The 26,333-nt window shown below is 42.8% G+C and overlaps 1 protein-coding gene across 6 annotated transcripts in view; it reads right to left on the bottom strand.

Moving 5' to 3' along the window:
- Positions 1 to 26,333, bottom strand: part of SH2D4A (SH2 domain containing 4A) — an 86,949-nt gene that overhangs the window by 41,597 nt on the left and 19,019 nt on the right. For all 6 annotated transcript variants that reach the window (XM_074384025.1, XM_039461121.2, XM_074384026.1 and 3 more), the window contains exons 3-4: positions 24,623 to 24,782; positions 22,911 to 23,082 (exon numbers count right to left, since the gene is read on the bottom strand). In XM_074384025.1, the coding sequence (XP_074240126.1) occupies positions 22,911 to 23,082; positions 24,623 to 24,782 (332 nt within the window). The remainder of the gene's footprint in view (positions 1 to 22,910; positions 23,083 to 24,622; positions 24,783 to 26,333) is intronic.

Here is a 26,333-nt window from a genome sequence, read left to right as displayed (position 1 = left end):
AAGGCATACAATGATAGAAAAAAAAATGTTCACTGCTTTTGCACCTGTCAGATCTGATGCAGTTATGAATGATCTTAAAATAATAAGCACAGACACATGCCTCAGACAGTATGCATGGAAGTGATGCCACTACACTGGCCACCAACACCAACCACTCATGGTACAGTACTTGGAGTTGATGATCTTTCTTTTCTTTGAAATTTTAGGTTTTGACTGGGTACAGTGGCTCATGCCTATAATCCCAGCACTTTGGGAAGCTGAGGCGGGTGGATCATGGAGTCAAGTGATCAAGACCATCCTCGCCAACATGGTGAAACCCTGTATCTACTAAAAATACAAAAATTAACTGGGTGTGGTGGCTTGTGCCTATAGTCCCAGCTACTTGAAAGGCTGAGGCAGGAGACTCACTTGAACCTAAGAAGCAGAGGTTGCAGTGAGTAGAGATTGTGCCACTGTACTCCAGCCTGGTGACAGACCAAGACTCTGTCTCAAAAAATAAAAAATAATAAATTTTAAGTTTTATCTTTAGCATACCAAAACTCACAATCTTGTTCTTGAGTAGAAGAATTTTAGCATAAAAACTTATTGGGCTGGCACATGGTAGTTCATGCCTATAATGCCAGCACTTTGAGAGGCCAAGTGAGGTGGATCACCTGAGGTCAGGAGTTTGAGACCAGCCTGGCCAACATAGTGAAACCCATCTCTACTAAAAATACAAAAATTAGCTGGCATGGCAGTATGTGGTGGTGTGTTCCTATAATCCCAGCTACTCAGGAGGCTGAGACAAGAGAATTGATTGAACCAGGAGGCAGAGGTTATAGAAAGCCAAGATCATGCCACTGCACTCCAGCCTGAGTGACCATGAGACTCCATTTCAAAAAAAAAAAAAAAAAGATGAGTTTAACCACCACTCCAGAGATGAATCCTTCTATTTAAACACTTCTATTCAACGTGTCTAAAATGTATTGTAAGCTTTAAAGCTATTCACACATACTAAGAACCACATTTATAAAAATTCTACTTTTCAAGGTGAACCAAGATTTTGCCATTATTCTAAAGTGTTAAAATAACATGAAAAGCTTAAGACTTGCAGAAAGCAGGCTCATTTAGATATGCTTACATGTTCTACAAATACATGCCAAGCACAAAATAGTATACCAAAAAGAGTGTGATCCAACAGATATTTCCCTTATTTAAAAAAACAGCTAGATTAATGGGCTCAAAAGTGATGATGTATGATGACAATATCAGAGGGGAATACCCCAGCAATACCACTGCCTCTCTGAAGCACTCCTAGGGGCAGGATGAAGAGACTTTTCAAAGAGGGTACCATGCCCTCTCTGAAGCTTCCATATGCTGCTACGATCCAGAAAATATACTCTTTAGTTATCTCTATACCAAAAAAGGGAAGAAAATGACCCTCCTACCTGTATAATTTTTGCTTATAAAGCACTTTGAAGTCTAAGACATCATTTGGCCTTATATTAGGTGTCAAAATAGGCCGTATCCCTTTACCAAAGAGTTAGGTGACCTGTTTTATTGGTAGTTGTCTTTTTGTTCTTGAGACAGAGTCTCACTCTGTTGCCCAAGCTGCAGTTAGTGGCATGATTAGCACTCACTGCAGCCTTGACTTCCTGGGCTCAAGTGATCTTCCCGCCTCAGTCCCACAAAATAGCTAGCACTACAAGTGTGCACTAATTTTAGTAGAGACAAGGTCTCACTATATTGCCCAGGCTGGTCTCAAACTCCTGAGCTCAAGGGATTCTCCGGCCTCAACCTCCCAAGGGGCTGAGATTATAGGTGTAAGCCACCACACCTGGCCTAAGTTGACCTGTTAACAGGTAGGAGGACAGGGACCCAAGCCCGTGTCATCTTCATGTCTGAAGCTTGCTCCTTCCCCATGATCTCCCAAAGAGAACATATGTATGCTCTTTCGAGTAACAGCCACTGTGGTCATCAACCACGTGCTACATTACAGACATTCTTACAGCTGCTGGAGCTCTATGAGCAGAGTTAAAGCAATCTTATCTGCTTCATATCTGCTCTATTTAAACATAAAAACTGCCATGAATATTTATGCAAAAGCTTCCAAAAAAGAAAAATTGAAAGCTAATAACATCAGAAGCTAGTGGACTTCCTGCAGACATCCAGCCAGAATAACCATCTCTAATCAGTGAAGATCCCAAATAGATCTGGGGGTGTAGACCATTTGATTGACCAAAAGATAGTATAAAAAAACAATAACTACAGTTAAACTTAGAAGTATGGGAGTTGAAATCTACATAAGCAACTGGGTTACAAAAAGATGCTGCTGACAACAGCAGTATTACATGGTTACAAAATATGCTTCCCCAGAGTCTGTCATAGGAGAAGAATTATTCTAATTATGTTCACTTTTTAAACTGGTTTGAGAAACAGTTCATTCTGGCTTCTAACTTAATATTTCCTTTGTTTAAAATAGGGTTATAGGTTAGGTGCAGTGGCTGAGACCTGTAATCCCAGCACTTTGGGAGGCCGAGGTGAGCAGATCATTTGAGGTCAGGAGTTCAAGACCAGCCTGGCCAACACGGTGAAACCCCGTCTCTACAAAAATGCAAAAAACGATGGTGGCTATCTGTAATCCCAGCTACTTGGAAGGCTGAGGCAGAAGAATCACTTGAACCTGGGAGGCAGAGGTTGCAGTGAGTTGAGATTATGCCACTGCACTCTAGCCTCTGCAACAGAGAGAGACTCCATCACAAAATAGAATAATAAAAGTAGGATTGTGCAGTCAAACAAATGCCAAGTGCCCTTAATTCCAAATAAACTAGAAAGTTCCAACAAGCAGAACATTATCAGGACTCAATTTTTATGGTAAATATGAAAATGAAGAATTAATAGCATAAAATCAAGAGTTTATTTTTGAAAAGAAACTACCAAGTATTAACTCATCCTGTTCTCTTAGACCTCTTAAACCCATATTCCTGAATACAATGACAGAATAACAACCTCAATGAGGGCAAAAAGCATGCTGGGAAAAGCCATCTACAGCAAACAGAACCCTGACTGCACTTAATAGGCTTCATAAATGTTTGTTTTTGTTTTTTTACATAATCTCACTATGTTACCCAGAATGGAGTGCATTGGCACAGTCTTAACTCACTGCAACTTCTGCCTCCTGGGTTCAAGCAATTCTCCTGCCTTAGCCTCCAGAATACCTGAGATTACAGGCACACACTATCACATCCAGCTAATTTTTGTATTTTTAGTAGACATGGGATTTCAGCATGTTGGCAAGGCTGGTTTCAAACCCGTGGCCTCAAGTGATCCACCCACCTTGGCCTTCCGAAGTGCTGGGATTCCAGACGTGAGCCACCATGCCCAGCCAGTAGGCTTCATATTTATTTGGTGAATGAATGAATGCACAATAAATTAATGAAATTCGTTCTAAATCATTAAAAAATATTCAATCTAGTTTCATTATTCATCAAGATAGATTGAATTCAAGTACTTTGAGAATCAATGGTCTATAACTCACCCATTCTGCCAAACAGGTCATTGAAATAATCACCATCCTCTTTCTAGTCACTTTAAACAAAAAGGCAATTTCCCAATGATGACTACAATATTAACTTTTTCAGCATGCTGGGATTTAGCTCTTTGCTTCCAAAATAACAGGAGAGACAGAATAATGGAACTGTGCTTCAATAAAGTTTGAAAGAATAATAATAGAGCTAGGAGAGAGTTTCCTAAGGCCAAGTAGACTAACAAGATGAAAAGCGGGACAATATATTTCATTGCTAAAAATATGGTACAAACTCCTTGTAGTGATTTTACTGACATCACGAATTAGGACAATGGAGAACCTAGCAAATCTTTTCCTTATTACTCTAATATTGGTCCTAGCAAAATCTGTGCACAGAGACTACTGAATACCCTAACTTGAAAGTACAACAGACTCTAATATGATATGTAATTTAATGGCATATCTTTGAATAAATATTGTTGGCTCGTGTGGTGGCTCAGACCTGTAATCCCAGCACTTTGGGAGGCCAAGTCAGGAAGATCATTTGTACCCAGGAGTTTGAGAGCATCCTGCGCAACATGGTGAAACCCTGTTTCTGCAGGAAATACAAAGGTTAGCTGGGCATGGTGGTGCACACCTGTGGTCCCAGCTACTCTGGAGGCTAAGGTGGGAGGATCATTTGAGCCTGGGGAGGTCAAGCCTGCAGTGAGCCATTATCTCACCACTGCATTTCAGCTTCGGAGACAGAGTAAGATCCTGTCTCAAAAACAAAACAAAAAAAGAACAACTAAAAACATTGCCTTTGGTGTCCGAGTTTATTCTGAGTGTGTTAGAGCACAGAACATCAGTCATGGTAGATAAATGATAGCTCATTCCTGTTGCACCATCCCCTAAAACACCATCAAGCAATGTACAAACAACAGAATCGGGCAGTAACAACTTCAGAAAATGCAGTGACACAGAGCTGGTGTGGGTTGCTGGGGCAAAGCATTTCACATGGAATAGAGTTTCAAAGGCCACTATTACATGCTCACCCATGGAGATGGCTGATACAGGATCCATGAGGAAGCAAAAAAACAAGCCAGAGAAATAAAGGAATTGTGAAATATAAAGTATAAGCATAAAATCATAAAGGGTTGTCTAGAAAATATTCAAAGAGTCTTAAAAACATGATTTAAAAAAACATGATTGATGCAGGAATTCCCAATGGCATGGAACATAGAACTTAAGTACAAATAATAATAGAAAAATAATAAGCTGGCTCAGTGGCTCATGCCTGTAATCCCAGCATGTTGGGAGGCCAAGTTGTGCAGATCACTTGAGGTCAGGAGTTTGAGACCATCCAGGCCAACATGGTAAAGTCCCATCTATACTAAAAATACAAAAATTAGTTGGGATAGGGGGGTGCGGTGGTGGACACCTGTAATCTCAACTACTCAGGAGACTGAGGAAAGAGAGTCCCTTTAACCCAGGAGGTGGAGATTGCAGTGAGCCAAGATTATGGCACTGCACTCCAGCGTGGGCCATAGAGTGAGACTCTGTCTCAAAAAATAACAATAATAATAGTAATGTAAAACAATATTCTAAAATAATAATAGTAATAATAGAAAACATGCTTTACAAAGCATTTTTATGTATATTATTTAATTTTATTGTCACATTAACTCAATGACATGTAGCTACTTTAACCTTCATTTTATAAACTGGGAAACAGCCTCAGATCTAAGTTAAACAACTGATGTTGAAGTGGTCAACACATCTTCCAACTCAGGATTGCAGCATTCTACTTTTAATGAAATCAATAAGTGAATCAAGGCAAATACCTCCTGCAATGCAGTTGTACATTATGAAGTTGGTAGCAAAATTAAGTTGAGTAAACCCTTAAGACTAGAAATCTGTTTTTTGCTTTTTAAATTTATATTAAACTTTTAAAGAAATTTTGATTATTTGTTTGCTTTTAAAAAGCACAACAGCTTAAGTGAATTTTAAATTGCTAACATTTTATGATTCCATCTTACATAAAATTTTATTCACATGGACACAGGGAGGGGAGCACTACACAATGGGGTCCGTTGGGGGGAAATGGGGGAGGGGAGGGGGGGGTGAGGAGGTGGGAAGAGATGGCATGGGGAGAAATGACAGATACAGGTGAGGGGACGGAAGGCAGCAAACCACACTGCCATGTGTGTACCTATGCAACAATCTTGCATGTTCATCACATGTACCCCAAAACCTAAAATGCAATAAAAAAAATTTTATTCTACAAATTACCTACCATGAAATTCTATTACAGTTATGCAGAAACTACTTGGGTAATTGTGTAGCCCTCTGATTAGGGCTCCACTCTTGAAGTAATAAGATATGCACAATTAATTCCCTACCTGTTTTTACCTGGTGTGTCCAATGCTTTATCGTGCACAAAAATTATATTAAAATGCTTCCTTCAGGTATACTAGAATGGTATATACATCAAGGCAAATGGTTGCTGGCTTGGAATAGGATCGTTCCTCTTTTGTCTCTATATCCAATCCAATCCTCAAAATTCTAGTTTGCGTTTTGGAAGTGCATGTTCTAAGGTGTGAACCCCCTTGCCTCCCAGAGACTGACAATATGGCTGTCTGCAGCCAGGAACCAGGCAATGCCACACTGGTTCCACTAACCTCAGGCACAAGGTATCCATGCTGGGGTGGGGTACAGGCTTCTCAACCCAGCCTACTCACCAAGCTCAGTACTCACCTCTGCTTAAATCACCTTAAAAACTGTTACGCTGCTAATATTGCTTTTCACCCTTAACCTCAAGCCTAAGAGATAGAAACCCCAAAGATTTTGTTGCTGTGCAATAACATTTTGAGATGAATAAGAATCCTAGAAACAATTCAGCATATTCTTTTCTATTCTTTTTTTTGTTATTATATTTACATTTCTTCTTTCATATATATGTCTACACACACGTGGAATGAATAATACAGCTAATCAATAAATCTATTGTCTCAAATACTTTTTGTGATGAAAACATTTAAAATTTACTGTCTCTGCAATTTTCAAGTATATAATAATTATCATTTACTACAGTCATTCTGCACAATAGGTCTCCAGATCATATTCCTTCTATACAACTGACATTTTGAACCCTTTAATTAACATCTCTTCAACCTCCCTATCCCTCTACCAGACCCTGGTAATCAACATTTTACTCTATTTCTATGAGTTTGACTATTTTGGATTCCATGTATAAGTAAGATGTGGCATTTGTCTTTCTGTGTCTGACTTATTTTACTTAAAATAACATCCTTTGGGTTCATTCATGTTGTGATAAATGCCAGTGTTTCCTTCTTTTTACTATTTTATCATTTTTTTTCTTTTCCTCTTTCTTTTCATAATTGAATAGCATTTCACTGTCTAAGAGATATCTGTATTCCCATGTACATAACAGCATTATTCACAATAGCCAAGACAGACAGGGAATCTTTTCTATTCTTTCAAAGATGTGGTCTGATCTCACTAACTCTTCTTCTGAGTCTCTCCTTTATAAAGGGAAACCACTGAAGTTCCGTTTTAGAGAACTGATCATTTTAGAGCAGACAGCAATCTTAACTTTGGTTTGAAAGAAAGTTATCGAAGAAGGAAAATCTAAGTGGAAGTTTAGCATTATGTCTTAAATCATTTTAGAGGTTGCTACTTAACTGCTCTCTGCTAATGGAAATGTAACACTTTGAGTTACAATAACACTGAAAAATATAAGTGAATATAATCCCAGTACTTTGGGAGGAAGGCGCAAGAGGATCACTTGAGGCCAGAAGTTCAAGACCAGCCGGGGAAACACAGTAAGACTCCTATCTCTACAAGGAATAAAAATACTAGCTTGGCATGGGAGCATGCATCTGTAGTCCCAGCTTCTTGGGAAGCTGAGGCAAGAGGATCAGCTGAGCCCAGGAGTCTGAGGCTGTAGTGAGTCATAATTGCTCCACTGCACACCAGACTGGGTAAGACAGCAAGATCCTGTTTCTAAAAATACACACACACACACACACACACACACACACACACACATAACTGAAAACCATCACAGTTTTAGTGTCAAGTTTACAACAAAAATGTACATCTTAATGGTGTGTTTTTATGATCATTGATTGTTACAGAAAAATGACAGACTTAAAAGCAGTTATCAGAGTCTTGGGGCAGTGTGGAAAGCATGCACATGTGTGTTGTGTGAGCGTGTACGTATGCAATGTGTGGTGTGTGCGCCTGTGTGAAAGGGGGTGGAGAGGCAAGAGGCCTCATCTGTAACTCCACTTGGTTAAAGAATATATCACGGGGAAGACTTTTGCTCAAGGCATTTTAATCTGCCAGCTACAAGGTCTTCTTTTTGGTGTGCGTAATGCTTTGAATCCCAGATGTTTGGCTCTAATTTTTTTTTTTATCTCCTGTTTTGCAGTGTGGCCCACTCTGAAGGCCATTTCCGTAAAAATAATGAAGAATTCTCTGGAGATAAAATCTAAAAGTGAGCAGATATAGTTTTATTCAAGGTCCCCTTCAGGGGCAAGGACAGTCGGTACTGATTAAGGAGTTCCAAGCCTACAAATTACATATAAGCAGAGAAACACAAAGGGGCTTATCTTTGAGTTGGCAGAGTCTGCCATTCTCCCAACCACGCTCAGAACTTCATTTCTCCCAACCACACTCAGAAATTCATTTCCAGGAAAAGAATTGCAAGGAAAAGAATTCTCAGCAGAGCTCAAGGTTGTAGAAACTCAGCAGAGGCTGGTAAAAAACATGGGGAGCCTGGAAGACAGGTTGCTGTCTAGGGCAGAGGCCAGGAAGTACTTCTGTGGCCAATGGTCTGGAAGTGAATCCATCATACATTAGTGCCATAGAGTTTAGTAACCGTCCAGCAAGTGTCATCACTTTTACAGAAAACAAGGTCCACTAATAGCAAGTCTTAGCACATCCTCACTTCTATTATAAATGGGTGTTTTTAAAATAATTTTTACTGATGCTCAGTAACCATGCAAAATTGTGCATAGCATTAATGTATCTATATACCTATACCTGTCTATATCTATATATTAGCTCATGGTAGAAAACCATAGCTAAGGAGCATTGCAGACTTATGCATACAAAGTGATCCTGTTTACAGGTAATCTGGTGACAATGCCAATAAACGATAAAAAAAGAAATTAACATGTCATGATGTAACTGATGACCATATTCACAATTCCATGAATTAAATGTTTCCTGTGTTAATCAGTATTCTTATATAAAATTTATAATTGAAAAAAAAGTGAGTGGGGTTGGGGGACATCACAGCATTCAGCTGGCTGTCCACATAGAGGGTCCCTCACGGCCTTTTCAGCTGCAGGGGACTCGAAGTTCATACCTAGACCCCCCTAGGTAGGGTGAGTCTGTTCACATAACATGCCACTGTCTTTTTCTCTGAGTCTCATTAACTCCCCATCATGTTCATCTTTGCCTGGGAATGGCATCTGTCCTGAAGTTACATGTCTCAAAACGTGGCAGGAGGACAGTGAAACCCAGCAATTCCCCAGCACCTCCAGTTCAGTGTAGGCACCGGGTAACCCTGTGTGTTCTCTGTGATCCACAAAGAACCACAACATTGATTCAGTATTAAGCAGAGCAGCACTGCAGAGGTTCCTCAGCCTCATTACAACTGCCAAAAAAAATAAGGACAAGCCAGCTATTTTACAGAAGGCAACAGCTTTGCAGAATGAAAACCACATACTCAGTTTTAATCTAGATGTTGCCTCAGCCTCCTCCTCAGCTTAGAAAAACCAGCCAGCCAGCCTTCTTTTGCTTCCAACTCTTCATTTGAAGAATGTGAAGGACCAAACCTGGGCTCCTGATGAGAACAGCATCTTACATTGCTCTACATCAGGCGTCCCCAAACTACGGCCCGCGGGCCGCGTGCGGCCCCCTGAGGCCATTTATCCGACCCCCTCCCACCGCCGAACTTCAGGAAGGGGCACCTCTTTCATTGGTGGTCAGTGAGAGGAGCACAGTATGTGGCGGCCCTCCAGCGGTCTGAGGGACAGTGAACTGGCCCCCTGTATAAAAAGTTTGGGGATGCCTGCTCTACATACTTGCCAGAGGGTGGCGGTTGGGGTGAGAGAACAGCATCCTGTAATTGAAGGACTTCAGGAGTCAATTGCTGCTTCCATCCGACAATACTGGGTAAGCTGCCTTCTCCTATTTATACATTGTATTAGCCTCCCTTGTAAAGGGACAGTGTTGCTAAATTTAACATCTGCAGAGGAAATTGATGCCTTACAGCAGCAGTCCCCCATGTTTTTGGCACTGGGGACTGACTTTGTGGAAGACAATTTTTCCACAGATAGGGGGCACCGGATGGATGGCTTTGGGATGATTCAAGTGCATTACATTTGTTGTGTATTTTATTACTATTATTATCAAAATTCATAATGCAGAATCAGTGGCTTGTTTTTCTTCAACTTGACAGTCTCATCTGAGGGTAACGGGAGGCAGTGACAGATCATCAGGCATTAGATTCTTATAAGGAGCATGCAACCTAGATCCTTCACATGCACAGTTCGCGATAGCCTTCATGCTCCTATGAGAATCTAATGTCACTGCTGTTCTGACAGGAGGCAGGGCCCAGGGCGTAATGCTTGCTTGCTTGCCTGCTGCTCACCTCCTGCCATGTGGCCGGGTTCCTAAAAGATCACAGACCAATGGTAGCCTGGGGATAGGGACTCCTGCCGTATACGATACTGCCCCAAGTCTGGGAGGTGCCTGTAAGGACTGAAACTTCGATTCCCTGAGTACAGATCTTCTACTGTATTGGTGGTATAGTTTCCAGGCACCTGCTTCTTAATCAGGCAGTCTTATTCTTGGATATTTGGTATAATAAAAATTTTAAACCAAGAAAAAATGTCTCCTTAGAAAATTTTTTGTAAAGAATGTCATGCATGTATAGAAAGATCTTCTGAGACTGGACCTCAGGTTTTCCAAATCCTGTGGCAGGCATCAAACAATTCTCAGATTCCCAAGATTTGTTTCTCATGGCTCTAAGGGTGAAGCAGAAATTCTTCACTCTTAGAACTGGGGCAAGTCTTTCATCGTTCTGCAAGGGATTTCCTTGAAGGAGACATTTACTAATGAAGATATAACTTGGGTTACATTGGTATAAAATCATATCCAAATGCAAACCTACACATTGGGCAGTTTGATGTAGTGGTTAAAACTGCAGAAACTGCTGAATGGCAGGAAGGTACAGCTCTCTAGATTTTTTTAGGTGAGATTAGCTGTTACTCAGGTGGACCAAGAGACACATTTGAAGTCTTGGAGTGAAGGGCTGTAGTGAAAAGCAGATCAGAATGGGAATGCCACCTGACTGAAGAATACATCATTTGTGCCTTTACTATAGAAATGAAATGGAGTTGACCTTGCCACGTAGCACTGGGTTTGTCTGTCACACTCCTGCCTAACTGCTGCTCAAATACAAAAGTCTAGACCTTCTGGTGTGGCTTATTCATTGAAACTGTATGGTAACCCTCCTTAACAGCCAGTAGTGATAGGAAATAATACTCTTCCTGTCATACAGGCATCAGGTGTTGGTTTAAGATCTGCATGTTTAGAGCTAGAGTGAAACTTCTGAGAAATCATCCCAGCCAACAGAGTCCATCTGTACCAGTAACTTCTAGGACTCCATTTGGCTGCCTGCAGCCCTCTGTTAACAAGGATGTGAGGTCGTATCCTGGCTCTTCAGGAGAGAGTGCTGCAATTGATTAGTGATGTCTGTCCCAAGGCCAGCATAGGAAGTACCTGTATATGGGCTCTATGGTCACTAAACAATTTTAAAGTCTCTCTCATTTTATAGATTAAAAAACAAAAGACCTGAAGAGACAAAGTCAAAATGAAAATCCAGTTCTTCTGACTACTTGCTCTCATTATATTACCATAGCTCAAAAATGGACTGGAGGCCCACCGTCCCTTATTGACAATTCTAAAATCTAAAAATCCCTGAAAATATGTAACTCATATGAGGGAGATTCCTCAGTTGAACTGACATGAGGCTATTGACAGTGTTTATAACATTGTTTACAGGGTGTTGCCCCAGACCTTGCTGGGAGGCATTATATATTACATAGCACATGCAAAGCATTTCTTTGATCAAAATCTGAAAAAAGCCCAGGCACAGTGGCTCAATCCTGTAATTGCAACACTTGGGGAGGCCAAGGTGGGCAGATCATGAGGTCAGGAGATCGAGACCATCATGGCCAACATGGTGAAACCCCGTCTCTACTAAAAATACAAAAACTCAGCTGGGCATGGTGGCATGCACCTGTAATCCCAGCTACTCCAGAGGCCGAGGCAGGAGAATTGTTTGAACCCGGGAAGCAGAGGTTGCAGCGAGCCAAGATCATGCCACTGCACGCCAGCCTGGGTGATGGAAGAAGACTCTGTTTAAGAAAAATAGGTATCTGAAAAAAGCTGCAATCTGAAAGACTTCTCGGCCCAGATATATTGGATAAGGGGTGGCAGGCCTGTACTCCACAGTCTACAGGGGGGTGATAGGTGTCATGGCCTTAAAAGATGTCCACACCCTAGACCAGGCACGGTGGCATGGCTTGTGCCTGTAATCCCAGCACTCTGGGAGTCTAGGGTGGATGGATCACCTGAGGTCAGGAGTTCAAAACCAGCCTGGTGAACATGGTGAAACCTCATTTCTACTAAAAATACAAAAATTAGCCAGGTATGGTGGTGCACACCTGTAACCCCAGCTACTTGGGAGGCTGAGGCAGGGGAATTGCTCCAACCCAGGAGGCAGAGGTTGCAGTGAGCCAAGGTCACGCCATTGCACTCCAGCCTGGACTATAGAGACTCCATCTCAAGAAAAAGATGCCCACACCCTAATCTGGATCTTGTAAATATGAAACGCAGCAAAAGGAACTCCTCAGACGGTAATTACCAGCTATGGACCTTAAAATGAGATTATCCAGGATTAACTGTGGGCCCAGTCTAATCACAGGTGCTCTTCAAAAGCAGAGAACTTTCTCCAGCTGGAGTCAGAGAGAGACAGCAGAAGAGTTAGTCAGAGAGAGCTTCCAAGCAGGAGAAGGACTCCATTTGCCATTCGTTGAGGGGCCACTTGGAAGGCATAAGGAATGCGGGCAGCTCCAGATACAAAGATTGGCCCCTGGTTGATGCCCAGCAAGAAATCCGGGCCTTCCGCTGGTTCATTTGGCCAACAACATGAATATACCTGAAAGTGGATTCTTCTCTGGGGCCTACAGATAAGAGACCATCATGGCTGACATCTTAATTTCAGCCCCATAGTCCTCCTAAGCCCCTAATCCAAGAACCCAGTCCTGCCATGTCAGACTTCCCACCTGAGGAGCTGGGAGATAACACATGGGTACTGGGCTAAGCCATGAAGAAAACCAATACATGGAGCCAGCCTGACTCTTCTTCCATAAGGTGTCCTCTCGGCATCCACTCAAACTTACCTTTCTGCGTCCCGGCCAAAGCACTTTACACCTAACAGACTGTTCTGCATTTTCCCTCACCGATGCACAAGGCTTTGCACTTTCTTACCACTGACATTTCACCAGCCAGGACTGCAGAGTCCTTTCCCCCAGGCCTCTCTGCCTTTCTCTGCCACCCCCTCCATCCCTGCCTTCCACAAACCAGTGCAACAGGCCACTGCCCTCCTGGAACGTGATTAAATCCTGCCCTATGGAGCACCACTGCTGCTCTTTTCAGGGGTTAAAACTCCTGAAAGATGAAAATCTCATCTTATGCCTCCTTTGTGGCACCGTATTGTCTATCATTACACAGATTAAACCTTGATGGATATTTGCTGAGAATGACTGATGCAGCCACACCAGCCCAACAATGCTGGGCACTGAAGTGTGTATCCTCTGGGTAGGAGATGGTCACACAGGGGAGGGACAATGTCTAGTGCTCCTAGTTAGAGTAACTCTTTAGATTTGTCCTGGGATTTGCAGTTTTCAAAGAATTTTCAAAGATATTATCTCTTATCATTTTTTAAATCAAGAAACCCATGAGATTAAAATGGCAAGTTTTTTTTAAATTCAGTTTTTGTTTGCTTGAGACAGGGTCTCCCTCTGTCACCAAGGCTAGAGTGCAATGGTGTGACCACAGCTCACCAAAGCCTCAACTTCCCAGGCTCAAGCAATCCTCCCTCCTTGACCACTGGAGTAGCTGGGACTACGGGTGTGTACCACCCTGTTCTGCTGATTTTTTATTTTTGTAGAGACAGTATCTTGCTATGTTGCCAGGACTGGTCTCAAAATCCTGGGCTCAAGTAATACACCCACCTTTCCTTCCCAAAGTGCTGGGATTGCAAGCAGGAACCACCACGCCTAGTTTCAATTCCCAGTTTTGAGAGATGGGAAAACAGAGACTCCAGAGGGTTATGAGATTTGCACAGCCAGCAGAGGTAACAAACCCAGCAGCACAGATGCAACCCTCTCGTAGTGCAGGGCAGAGAAGCTGCTCTAAAAATCCAAGGCATACAGAGACAGAAGCAGCATGCTAGAGCTGAGCTCTGGGAAAATACCATCGAGGTAAATCAGAGTGGCTCAAGGTGTCTGGGAAGGTAGACTTAATCCTGTCTGCTTCTCCAGGACTCCCCATCTCCTTCTTTCTCTTTCTTCATGTTCTCTTATGGAAAAAGCTTTTCTGTTTAATTTAAAGCTAAGAACATCTGGTTTAAAGTATCATTGCTAGCGGAGAGGAAAAGCCCAACAACTCTAATCCCAGCAGTGTGATGACTAAGATGCAGACGCTATTACCTTCCCTGGGCAGATAATAAGAGGAACCTGAATAAGGCAGAGGACCCAGCTCCGCCTGTGAATCAAACCACTGCTTTCATCCTCCACTTGGAAGAGGAATGAAAATACCTGGCTGGGTATGGTGGCTCACACCTGTCATCCCAGCATTTTGAAAGGTCGAGGCGGGTGGATTGCAAGGTCAAGAGACAGGGACCATCCTGACCCACATGGTGAAACCCCATCTCTACTAAAAATATAAAATTTAGCTCGGTGTGGTGGCAGGTGCCTGTAATCCCAGCTACTTGGGGGGCTGAGGCAAGAGAACTGCTTGAACCTGGTAGGCAGAAGTTGCAGTGAGCTGAGATTGTCTCACTGCACTCCAGCCTGGCAACAGAGCAAGACTCTGTCTCAAAAAACAAAACAAAACAAACTGTTTCACATCTCCTGCAGTTGTGAGGATGAAGTAACATCGTGGATATAAATCTTTCCAAATATGTGTACAGGGCTACCTATATCTAACCACTATCGTCCCAATGACCAGCACTAAGGCACACCTGCCTGTTTCACCGAATAACATCCAAGCTCCCAGCTATCCTCTTACCACGTGTTGCTTTCGTCCCTTGAGGCTGGCCTCGGCATTCTATTAATCTGATTTCACCCTAGTTAAAATACCAGGAAAGGATAATGAAGAAGTAACTGTGGGATTTGCCCCAATTTTGTACATAAGCTCAAAGGGGACTCTGACTACATACATGTTTGCTTTAAATCGGTCCTTCCCTGAGATAATCCGAGCAGAGTTGAGAAAACACTACTGACACAAATGGAGAAATCCTCTCTACCCCAATGTGCATAAGACTGAACACTCTCATGCCCAACTGCAACCCTGATATTTTTCCATTATTTGCACTTATTCAGGCAGCAACTGATAAATCAGTACAAATAGAAAGGGTCACTGTTAACTAGAAGCACTACCCCCTAGAAGAAACTGACTCCTCCACAAGAGCTTCTGCAATGCTGAATACATGTCATTATTTGGCTTGTATTTAATTTTCACCCATTCTCCATAGCCCTCAGGAGATTTTAGATCAGACTGGTAAGAAGTGCATTCTGATTCAGGTCTGGAGTATCTTATTAGAAAATGGGGCACAGTTTCTAGTGATTATCTCTCTCTCTCTCTCTCTTTTTTTTAAGACAGGTTACCCTGTCACACAGGCTACGGTAGGGTGGCATGATCATAGCTCACTGCAACATCCGCCTGCCTTGCTTAGGTGACCCCCCCACCTCAGCCTCCCAAGTTGCTGGGACTACAGGTGCATGCCATCATGCCTAATTTTTGTGTTTTTTGTAGAGGCAAGGTTTTACCATGTTGCCCGGGCTGGTCTTGAACTCCTAGCCTCAAGTTATCCATCTGCTTTGGCCTCCCAAAGTGCAAGGATTATAGGCATGAGTCACAGCACCTGAACTCTAGTGATGATCTTTCATGTGGAAATTTACTACAAATCTAACAAGACAGCTTTATTTTCATGAATCTATAGCTGATTTACCTTGAATATTATTTATAATCCTGGAAGACTGATTATTCTTAAAATCCCCCCCAAGTTACTCAGTTAAGGATTATGGTCACTAACTTCAGTAAAAACTGCTTGAAGATTTTTTTTTTATAATAGATGTTGGGCCTTGTGTATACAATGCAATTTTAAAACATTACAATATACTTTTAGATATTAGAGTTAAAATTAATTATAGGGGAAATTCAGAAATCTTTAGGCTTTACCGTGCAAACCTGAATTGCATTTTGGAAACACGTGGGATGTGTCCTAAAGCTCTAGTCTTAGTTTCTCACCAGAAACTAGAATTCTCTTCTAAAGGAAAAGGCCTGGGGGCAGTGATGAATTTGTTTTAAATATGTCAACATTACGATGAGAGTGGGGATTAAGTAGACATACAAAAATGAGGACATTCTAACTGTAATTTGGGGGTTAATCACTCGATCTCTTTGAACATTTGTTTCTTCATCTGTAGAAAACAAATGGTAATGTATTGTCTATTTCACAAGAGTATTGTGAAATAATACAACTCGATGAGAAAAAGTGTGGGAAACTCTAAATCACGTGCATAGGATCAGCCTGACTGGGTGCAGTGGCTCACACCTGTAATTCTAGCACCTTGGGAGGCCGAGACAGGAGGATCACTCGAGCCCAGGAGTTCAATACCAGCCTGGACAACACAGTGAAACCTGTCTCTATAAAAAAATTAAAAATTAGCCAGGTATGTGCCTGTAGTCCAGTTACTCAGGAGGCTGAGGTCGAAGGATAAAGCAGGCCCAGGAGTTGGATGTTATAGTAAGCTGTGATTGTGCCACAGGCCTAGCTTATTCCAGCCTGGGTGATAGGACAAGACCCTGTCTCAAAAAAAAAAAAAAAAAAAAAATTCAGCGTGTATCCACTACTACCAGTGTTGCAAGTAGCCTGGGAAATCCTGATGCATCTCAACTGCAATCATCTTCTCCTTTAACATCAGCTCGTCCTCCAGATACGCCTGCCCATCCTCATGAGACCTCATTCTCCCAGGCATCCAAGCTTAGAAGCCGGGGTCATGCTACCTTGTTCTTCCACCCTCTCTGATCCAAGAACAATCCCTCCCTTTCAAAATATAAACCTGGTCAGCTCAACTCCTTGCTCGATAATCACTGACAATTTCCAATTGTTTTTTTTGTTTTGTTTTCTTTTGTTTTTTGAGACGGAGTTTCGCTCTTGTTACCCAGGCTGGAGTGCAATGGCGCGATCTCGGCTCACCGCAACCTCCGCCTCCTGGGTTCAGGCAATTCTCCTGCCTCAGCCTCCTGAGTAGCTGGGATTACAGGCACGCGCCACCATGCCCAGCTAATTTTTTGTATTTTTAGTAGAGACAGGGTTTCACCATGTTGACCAGGATGGTCTCGATCTCTCGACCTCATGATCCACCTGCCTCGGCCTCCCAAAGTGTTGGGATTACAGGCTTGAGCCACCGCGCCTGGCCTCCAATTGTTATTGAAAAGAGTCAAAACACTTAAGTCACCCTAAAGACCCTGTCTTGCCTGGCCCTGCCCCACCCTCCACGATGCTCTTCCTGTTTCCACACTCCAGTCTCACTGGCCCCTTTGGCTCCTCCAAAACCTGCTTTCCCTCCAGGTTCAGCGCCTTTGCCCACACTGTCCCTCAGCTGGAACTGCCAGCCCTAGGGGTCATGTCCTCTGCAAAGCCATCCTTGGCTCCATGGAGCTGCCCAAGTGCTAATGTAATTGGGGTGCACAGAAACCTATCCCTCATATCACAGTACTTGTTATTGTTTGAAATTATATGTTATGTGAAGTCTCCCTCTCCCTCCCCAACTGAAACGTCATGAGAGCAGTGATTGTTTTACACTTGATCTTAACCAAAAGGCTGAGAAGCGATGTGATTCTGTTTTACTCCAGTTTCAAAACCTCAATACTTAGCACCTATTGGGTACTAAAAATATGTTATGAGTAAGTCAATCAACCTTGAGATCCTCTCTTCACTGTCTATATATTTAAGCTGATAAAAATGTATAGAGGCCAGGACCAGTAGCTTATACCTGTAATCTCAGCACTTTGGGCGGCTGAGGTGGAAGGATCATTTGAGGCCAGGAGTTTAAGACCAGCCTGGGCAACACATTAAGACCCCATCACTGCAAAAAAAAATTGTTAAAATTAGCTGGGGGTGGTGACTGAACCTGTAGTCCCAGCTACTAGAGAGGCTGAAGCAGGAGGATTGCTTCAGCCCAGGAGTTCAAGGCTGCAGTGAGCTATGATTGCACCACTACACTCCAGCCTGCATGAGAGTGAGACCCTGTCTCAAAAAGAAAAAAAAGAAAATGTATAGGGAAGAGGAAAGTGAGCTAACTAAATAGCTGATAGGAGTTTGGAGGCACTGAAATTAGTACTCTGTATTTAATACCTGTGATGATTAATATTGAGTGTCAACTTGATTGGACTGAAGGATGCAAAGCATTGTTCCTGGGTGTGTTTGCGAGGGTGTTGCCAAAGGAGATTAATATTGAGTCGGTGGACTGGGAAAGCCAGACCCACCCTCAATCTGGGTAGGCACCATCTAATCAGCTGCCAGCACAGCTAGGATAAAAGCTGGCAGAAAAACATGGAAAGACTAGACTGGATGAATCTTCCAGCCTCCATCTTGCTCCTGTGCTGGAGGCTTCCTGACCTCAAACATCACACTCCAAGTTTTCAGTGGATGCTTGGACTTACACCAGAGGTTTGCCAAGGACTCTCAGGCCTTCAGCCACAGACTGAAGGCTGCACTGTAGGCCTCCCTACTTCTGAAGTTTTGGAACTCGGACTGGCTTCCTTGCTCCTCAGCTTGCAGATGATCTATTATGGGACTTTGCCTTGTGACAGTGTGAGTCAATACTCGTTAATAGACTCCCCTTCATATAAGCATCTATCCTATCCTAGAGAACCCTGACTAATAGAGTATCTCACTTACTCATCACAAAACCCTACCAGATTGTATTAGTTTTCCACTGCTGCTATAACAAATTATAATAAACTCAGTATTTTTGAATGACACAAATTATGGTCCATTTTGGTAGGTCAGAGACCCAACCCTGGGTCAACATCAAGGTGTCAACAGAGCTGCATACCGTCCATAGACTCAAGGAGAATGTAATTCCTTGCCTTTCCAGCTCCTAAAAGCTGCCTGTGTTCCTTGCTTCATACATGTCTCTGCCTCCATCATCAAAGCCAGGAATATCACATGCCTCTGACCATTATCCTATAGCCACATCTCCCTCTGACCTCAACCAGGAAAGAGTCTCTGCTTTAAGGACTCATGGGATTAGGCTGAGCCTGCCTGGATAAACAAAGATAATCTTCCATCTCAAGATCCTTAACCTCAGTCCCAGGGGCAGAGTCCCCTGTTCCATGTAAAGTAACATGTGTCTCCATATTTAAACTGAGAAAAAAGCATAGGGGCCAGGTGCAGTGGCTTATGCCTGTAAACCCAACACTTTGGGCGGCTAAGGTGGGAGAATCACATGAAGCCAGGAGTTTAAGACCAGCCTGGGCAACACAGCGAGACCTCATCACTACAAAAAAAAAAATTGTTAAAATCAGCTGGGGGTGGTGGCTACAGCTCTAGTACCAGCTAGAAGAGAGGCTAAGGCAGGAGGATTGGTTGAGATCTAAGTGTGGATATCTTTGCCATTATTCTGCCTAACAGACAGATTGTTTATCCCCTTTTAATAGAGGGAGAAACTCAAGAGCTAAAAGCTACAGCACGAGGAGGTGAAGGATGCAGGATTCAAATTATTTCTGGTTTTCCAGATAGCATGTCAGTCTCTCTAAAATGATTGTGTCTCCATTTTAGTAATTATCTAATAATTAGGGTAGCATAATGAAACATTTCTGAGAAAGTCTATGAGAAACTCTATGGTAGTGAACTGTGTTCAGTACCCAGGGCTACTGCCATGAATGACCATAAACTTGGTGGCTTGAAACAACAGATATTTAATCCCTCACAGTTCTGGAGGCCAGAAACAGAAATCAAGGCTGGGGTAGGGCTGTCCTCCCTCTTCCGGCTTCTGATGGCCCATCTTGTGGTAGCGTAACTCTGCTTTCTGCCTCTTTCTTTACTTGGCCTTCTTCCCTGTGTTTCTGTCTGATATGGTTTGGCTGTGTCCCCACTCAAATCTCATCTTAGGAGGAAGCCAGTGGGAGGTGGTTGAATCATGGTGTTCTTGTGATAGTGGGTGGGTGTCACAAGATCTGATGGTTTCACTGCACAAGCGCTCTTCTCTTGTCTGCTGCCATTTGAGACGTGCCTTTCACCTTCTGCCATCATTGTAAGGCCTCTCCAGTCACATCTATTAAACATCTTTCTTTTATAAATTGCCCAGTCTCAGGTATGTCTTTATCAGCAGCAAGAAAACAGAATAGTACACTTTCTCTCCTATTTCCCTTGGTTCTCCTCTTATAAAGATACCTGTCATGGGATTTAGAGTCCACTCAATCCAGGGTGTGATCTTATCTTGAGACCCTTTAATTATATCTGCAAAGATCTGTTTCCAAATAAGCTCACATTTTGAGGTTCTAGGTGGACATGAATTTTGGGGGATAAATATTCAGGCCACTACGATGACAAATACAGAACTTACAATAAAATATAAAGGTACCATCAAGTCAGTTGCCTAAGAGGTAGCAGACGACCTCTTAGCTGCCTCACTGTGTTGCCTGCTGTCAGAGCGAACTTCAGTAAATATCACAGGAGACCCTGAGAGCATCTTCTCTGACACCAGGAAAGATAAAAAGCCTAACTATAAAAGCCTGTCATCCATTTATTTCTGTATTCCATGTATCTAAATGTCTCTTTCTCCCCTGCCCCCATCTCTTTCCATATGACAGTTTAGCAGGCACTAAGGAATGGAACAGTGCCACTCTTCCTACTGTATTTATGAGCTGGTCAAAGAATAATAACTGTGGTATCTATCTTAATTTCCATTTTAAATATTTCGTCCTACTTTTGAAAAAAAAAGTCAAAAGAATACTGTAATTCGAGTGCAAAGATAGGCACACATACTTAATACTCTTGTTTCAAATGTCAGGGTTTCACTCAGTTCCCGAGGCTAGAGTACAGTGGTATCATCAGGGCTTATTGCAGCCTCAAATTCCTGGGCTCAAGAGATCCTCCCACCTCAGCCTCCTGAGTTGATACGACTACAGACATGCCCCACCATCCTTGGCTAATTTATTTTTTTTTTAATTTTTTGTAGAAACGAGGTCTCACCATCTCTACAGGATTGTGCCCAAGCTTGCTTGTCTGGAACTGCTGGCCTCAAAAGTGATCCTCCTGCCTTGGCCTCCAAAAGCACTGAGATTACAATTGTGAACAACTACACTCAGCTGCATACTTAATATCTGGAAGGAGTTTTCTTGTTGTTGCTGTTTTTCTTGGTTTTAGGAGTGTGGGAAAGGGAGCTGTGCTGGAGTTTGGTGTTGCACATGCTGCGTGCAAAGCACACCTGGGGAAGCATGCAGGCCTCATTGAGGATGTTTGGCACATGCCCAGGGCTGACCCAGGGATGAAAACCAAATTTAGAATTTTCTCTTCTTAAATATTTTGAGCTTCATATTTGTAGCTCTTCATAAAAAGCTTTTTCACAGCCCTCATATTAATGACACAACCAAATACAAGAGTTACTAGTTAAGAAGTTAGTAGTGAATATTTAAGGAGTAGCTTGGGAGTCCTGCAGACGTGGGTTTGAATAAGACCTTGGGCAGGTTGCTTAACCCACACCTAGCCTCAGTATCCCCACTGTAAAATGGACAAATGTCTTTAGTTCACGTTATTGTGAGGATTACATGAGACACTCAGCAGTGTGCTTTGCTGTGGAATAACCCCTGATCATGTTAGTTTTCCGAGTCTCAGTAGACCCTAGAAGAAGGCAGGAGGTATCTGTGTCCCCACCTGATAGCCTTGAAGAAGTCAAAAGCACACACAGCCAGTGCTGCAGAGCTGGAGACAGGAACAGAAATCAAACAACTGCAAATCCCTGTTAATTCCAGTACCATTAAATTCCTGGCAGAATAAGATACTTCATAGTATGTTTTTATTGTTCTCCCAAACTATAATCCAAGCAGAAAATTATGTTTGAGCTTTTTAAACCACCTGAACCATAAGAGAATCCATACCAGTTCTGAGTATAAGATTTCTATAATGTTGGGGAAATAACTGTCCCCACAATCACAGCTAGAGCCAGTGAAGGCAAACAGGCTGATGTTTAGAGTCCTCAACAAAAAGGCAAAGACTCAGTAGAACGTAATCTAAATCATGAACAGGCCAAATCTGCCCCCTCCCTGTCCTTAAAAATAAAGTTTTGTTAGAACACAGCCATGCTCATTCATTTGTGTATTGCTGTGACAAAGACTTCATGGCTCATAAAGCCTGAACCATGTACTACATTGCACTTTACAGAAAATGTTTGCCAACCTCTGCTGTAACAGAAGACATATAATGGGGAAGCATTGAGGAGAACTTGAAAATATCTTAAAATGCCACATTGCAGCTGGGTGTAGTGGCACATGCATAATCCCAGCACTTTGGGAGGCTAAGGCAGGCAGATCACGAGATCAAGGGAACGAGAACATCCTGGCCAGCATGGTCAAACCCCGTCTCTATTAAAAATACAAAAATTAGTCAGTCACGGTGGTGCACACCTGTAATCCTAGCTACTCAGGAGGCTGAGGCAGGAGAACTGCTTGAACTCGGGAGGAGGAGGTTGTGGTGAGCTGAGATGGCACCACTCACTCCAGCCTGGGCGACAGTGAAACTCCATCTCAGAAAAAAAGAAAGAAAAAAATGCCAAACTACATTCCTAGCATTCTCGCTTGGTACTTTCAGTCTCACGAAATAGGGGTGCTTTATTTTTCCATGAAGTGGCAGAGAGGCTAAATCCCCCAAAGTGAAATGAGCAGGAGGATCTTAAAGTTAGGAGGCATTTCTCCCCAAGAAAGCCAGTGTGGGATCCTGACACTCGGCCACATTCGTCTCAGTGGACTCAATAGCTTTTCCTCCCCATGCTTAAATTCCACACATCTATAGATAGGAAGAACTCACTTGGATTTTCTCTTCTTCCAGAGTTGGTGCTGGGCTAGATCCTTGCCCCAAATCCTCCTTTTCTGCCAGTTTCTTGCAGATGTTCTTAGTCTGCTGGTTATCTGGAGTCTGCAGATCATGATACGGTGATTTTGTTTTCAAGCTGTTGGTCAGTTCTTCAGTGTGAGATTTTCTGAAGAAAGGCAAAAGTGAAATTCTCAAAAAACATTCTTCAACTGGAAGAGCTTTTCCAAAGCAGATGTCGACATTCACATTATGTGGGAAAAAAACCACAGACACCACTTACTGAGTGTTCCTAACATGCTGAGCCATGTGCTAGGTGCTGTAACGACGTTAAATTCATCCTCAACACAATGCTATGAAGAAGACATTGTCATCCTCATTTTGTTATAGGAGCTCCAAGAAATTTTATAATTCATCCAAGACCACATAGTAAGACAGCCAAGATCTGAACCCAGGTCTGCCCAACTCTTGGTTTAGAAGTTAACCTATTAGAACACACCATCTCCTGATCAATCATTAAAGAATTCCTTTATGTTCATGAATCCACTGATAATTTTAAAGTTACAGGCACTAGCGGGGAACATTCCCAGACCTTGAAAGTCCAATGCAGCAACCATCGTGCCACGGAGCCTGCTTTGCATCCCTTACCCTTGGGAACTGAACTGACGTCCTCATATCTGTCCCAATTTCCACTTTGTCATCTCAGAGTAAGGCTGTCAACATCACTGTCCAGAGCCAGAGGAGGACACCCATAGCACTCCAGGTACCCAGCAAAGGAGAACCATCACCTGCCTCAGTTTCCCTCCAAGTTATCTTCCTACATCTCCAGTTGATGTCACTTCCCTATTGAAAAACCTCACTGTCCACAGAACATGGTCCAAACTCCTAAATCTGGCCTTCAAAGCAATTTCCCAAGTGTATTCCAAATGCTCAGAAGACCTCGTCATTCCCCCAAGAACCATCCGTAATCAAGTCTAGGGGTCTTGGTTAAGCCCTCTGCCTGCACTTTCTTTCCTGGCCTTCTGTGGCTGGAAAACCACTCCTTTCAAAATCTGCTTCAGATTTCACCAATCAGAATAAGAGGTTCCCACCTGTGCTTGGTAAACTCTGTTTATACCTTAGTTACAGCACAAATCACAGCCTGCACTGGGCGCAGAGCATCTGCCTACTTCTCCCCCTAGATGGGAAGTTTCCTGTTCCTCTTTGAATTCCCAGTGACTTGCACAGTGTAGGCACCTAAAAAACCTGATTATCCAGCTGCCTGGATCTAAGTGATCTCCTTGGAAGGTCTGAGGCTTGCACAGTTGCTGCATTTCTCACATATATTCCTGATACTCAGCTGCATCGGTCTGCATTGCTCTAACATGATTCTATTACAGACAAAGATGATCACTGGGAAACTCATACACGCATACGGACCAAAGCTGTAATGGCAAGCGGGGGAATGAAGTAGCTGATTTGACCTTCCTGAGGTCTTTAGTGCTATCAAAGACTTTAGACAAAAAGTCTAAATCACCCTTCTAAAGAGATCCAAGAGGTCTTTAGACCAAAAGTCTAAATCAACCTTCCACAGAGATCCAAAATGACTTTTGTGACCCTCCAACACAACCCCTCTCTCCCACCTGATACTGTGAGCAAGAGGCATGTTTGCAATGTTTTCTAAAGTCTGGAGAGTCTTTAAGCCTCTGGTTGATTTGAGGATATCATACCTGAGCTGTTCTGTCTCCTGTTCTTCTTTCAGCCGGGCCCTCTCAGCAATAATTTCATTACAGAGCACATCATAGGGTTTATCTAGGTGGTGTTCGCCCATCACCCAGACCCAGACTTCCTTATCTGCTCCCAGCTTCCAATGAACAGATTTGCCATTCTCTGCAAACAAACAAACAAAAAACTCAAATTGAACAAATATCTTCAGTTGTAGACTACTATTTCCCATCACTAAAGTATTTAGGGTCTTTAAAAAATATATATATGCATTAGATAAGGCAAAGAACTTCCAGCTGCTCAGGAACATTTGTAGGTAGCAATGGTAGTGGTGGCAGTGAGAGGCAGCTTCACTGAAAATATTTGTTTTACAAATATTAGGGGTATCTTTATCGCACATGCAAAAGGAATTTTATAAATGAAGAAATGGGAAGAAAGCATTCATTGTTTGCATTACCCTTTAGGGTAACAGAGCTAGAACCTCACACCATAATCTCTTAAATCTAACAATCTCCCTGTAACCCAGAATTTTACAGCTGCTCAAGGGTGTGTCATTTATACTATGTTCACAGAATTCATTGGTGAACGGAAAGCAGGTTTTATTATTTTATTTGTATTTATTATTTTCCTTTAGAAATGGCATCTTGCTCTGTCATTCAGGCTTGAGTACAGTGGTGAGATCATAGCTCCCTGTAGCCTCGAACTCTGGGGCTCAAGCAATCATCCCACTTCAGGCTCCCAAGCAGCTAGGACTACAGGCATGCACTACCAATCCCAGCTAATTTTAAAAATTTTTTTGTAGAGATGGGGTTTTGCTTTGTTCCCCAGGATGGTCTCAAACTTCTGATTTCAAGCAATCCTCCTGCCTCAGATAAGGAGGCATTTTAGATTTAGACTAGCATGAGTTCAAATCCCAGCCCTGCCACTTAACAAGCTATGTGACTTGGACAGATTAAGCTCTTTAGACTCAATTTCTTCATCTGCAAAGTGGGAATACCAATATCTACTCCCTAGGGTTGCTGTGAGTAGGCAGGCTACCCTGCCAAGTACTTCCCCCAGTACCTGCCACATAACAGGAGTTCAATAGAGGTTAACTGCTATCATTGCTAGCCTATTGTTTACTTATATGGTTGCATCTGAGATTCACACCAACCTGTGAGAAGATAATACGACCAGGTAGTATGATACTTGGTGAAGCTACTTAAATAACCCTTGTTTACAATTGGCCTCCCAGGTTAGATTACATCCTAGTGCTCCTGAAATGCGGCCACATGGGTCGTGTCCCTTAAACTGGGGGCAGGAGGAGCGTACCTGGGAGAGGCCAACAGAGACCATCCCTGAGTCTGTCAGACCTACCCAGGGTGACCGTGGGCCAAGGCTGGACCTCTAGTCAAGACCCCAAACCAGTAGCCATGCTGACTGCGTGGAACAGGGCACCTGGCTGGTGCGTGTGCCGGGCCCTGTTTGATGAGTGAGACATCCACACTGAGACTGTGTCTAGTCCTCTTACACTAAGTCAAAGGAGGTTTCCAATTAAGGTGTCTTCTGTCCAATGTATTGTTGACTTTCGTACTGTGGCCTTGGGATACATTACCAAAGCAGGCTGCTCAAAGCCAAGCTCATGCTCTCTTTTGACCCTTTCTACCCTTGTTGGTACAATGGACACTCTTGCAGTATAATCAAGTTCGAAATAGAGACGCTGGGCAGAGGAAACCG

This window comes from Saimiri boliviensis, chromosome 13 (assembly GCF_048565385.1).
Source record: "Saimiri boliviensis isolate mSaiBol1 chromosome 13, mSaiBol1.pri, whole genome shotgun sequence".
NCBI classification, from domain to species: domain Eukaryota; kingdom Metazoa; phylum Chordata; class Mammalia; order Primates; family Cebidae; genus Saimiri; species Saimiri boliviensis.
This window is presented reverse-complemented; position numbering and strand designations above follow the sequence as displayed.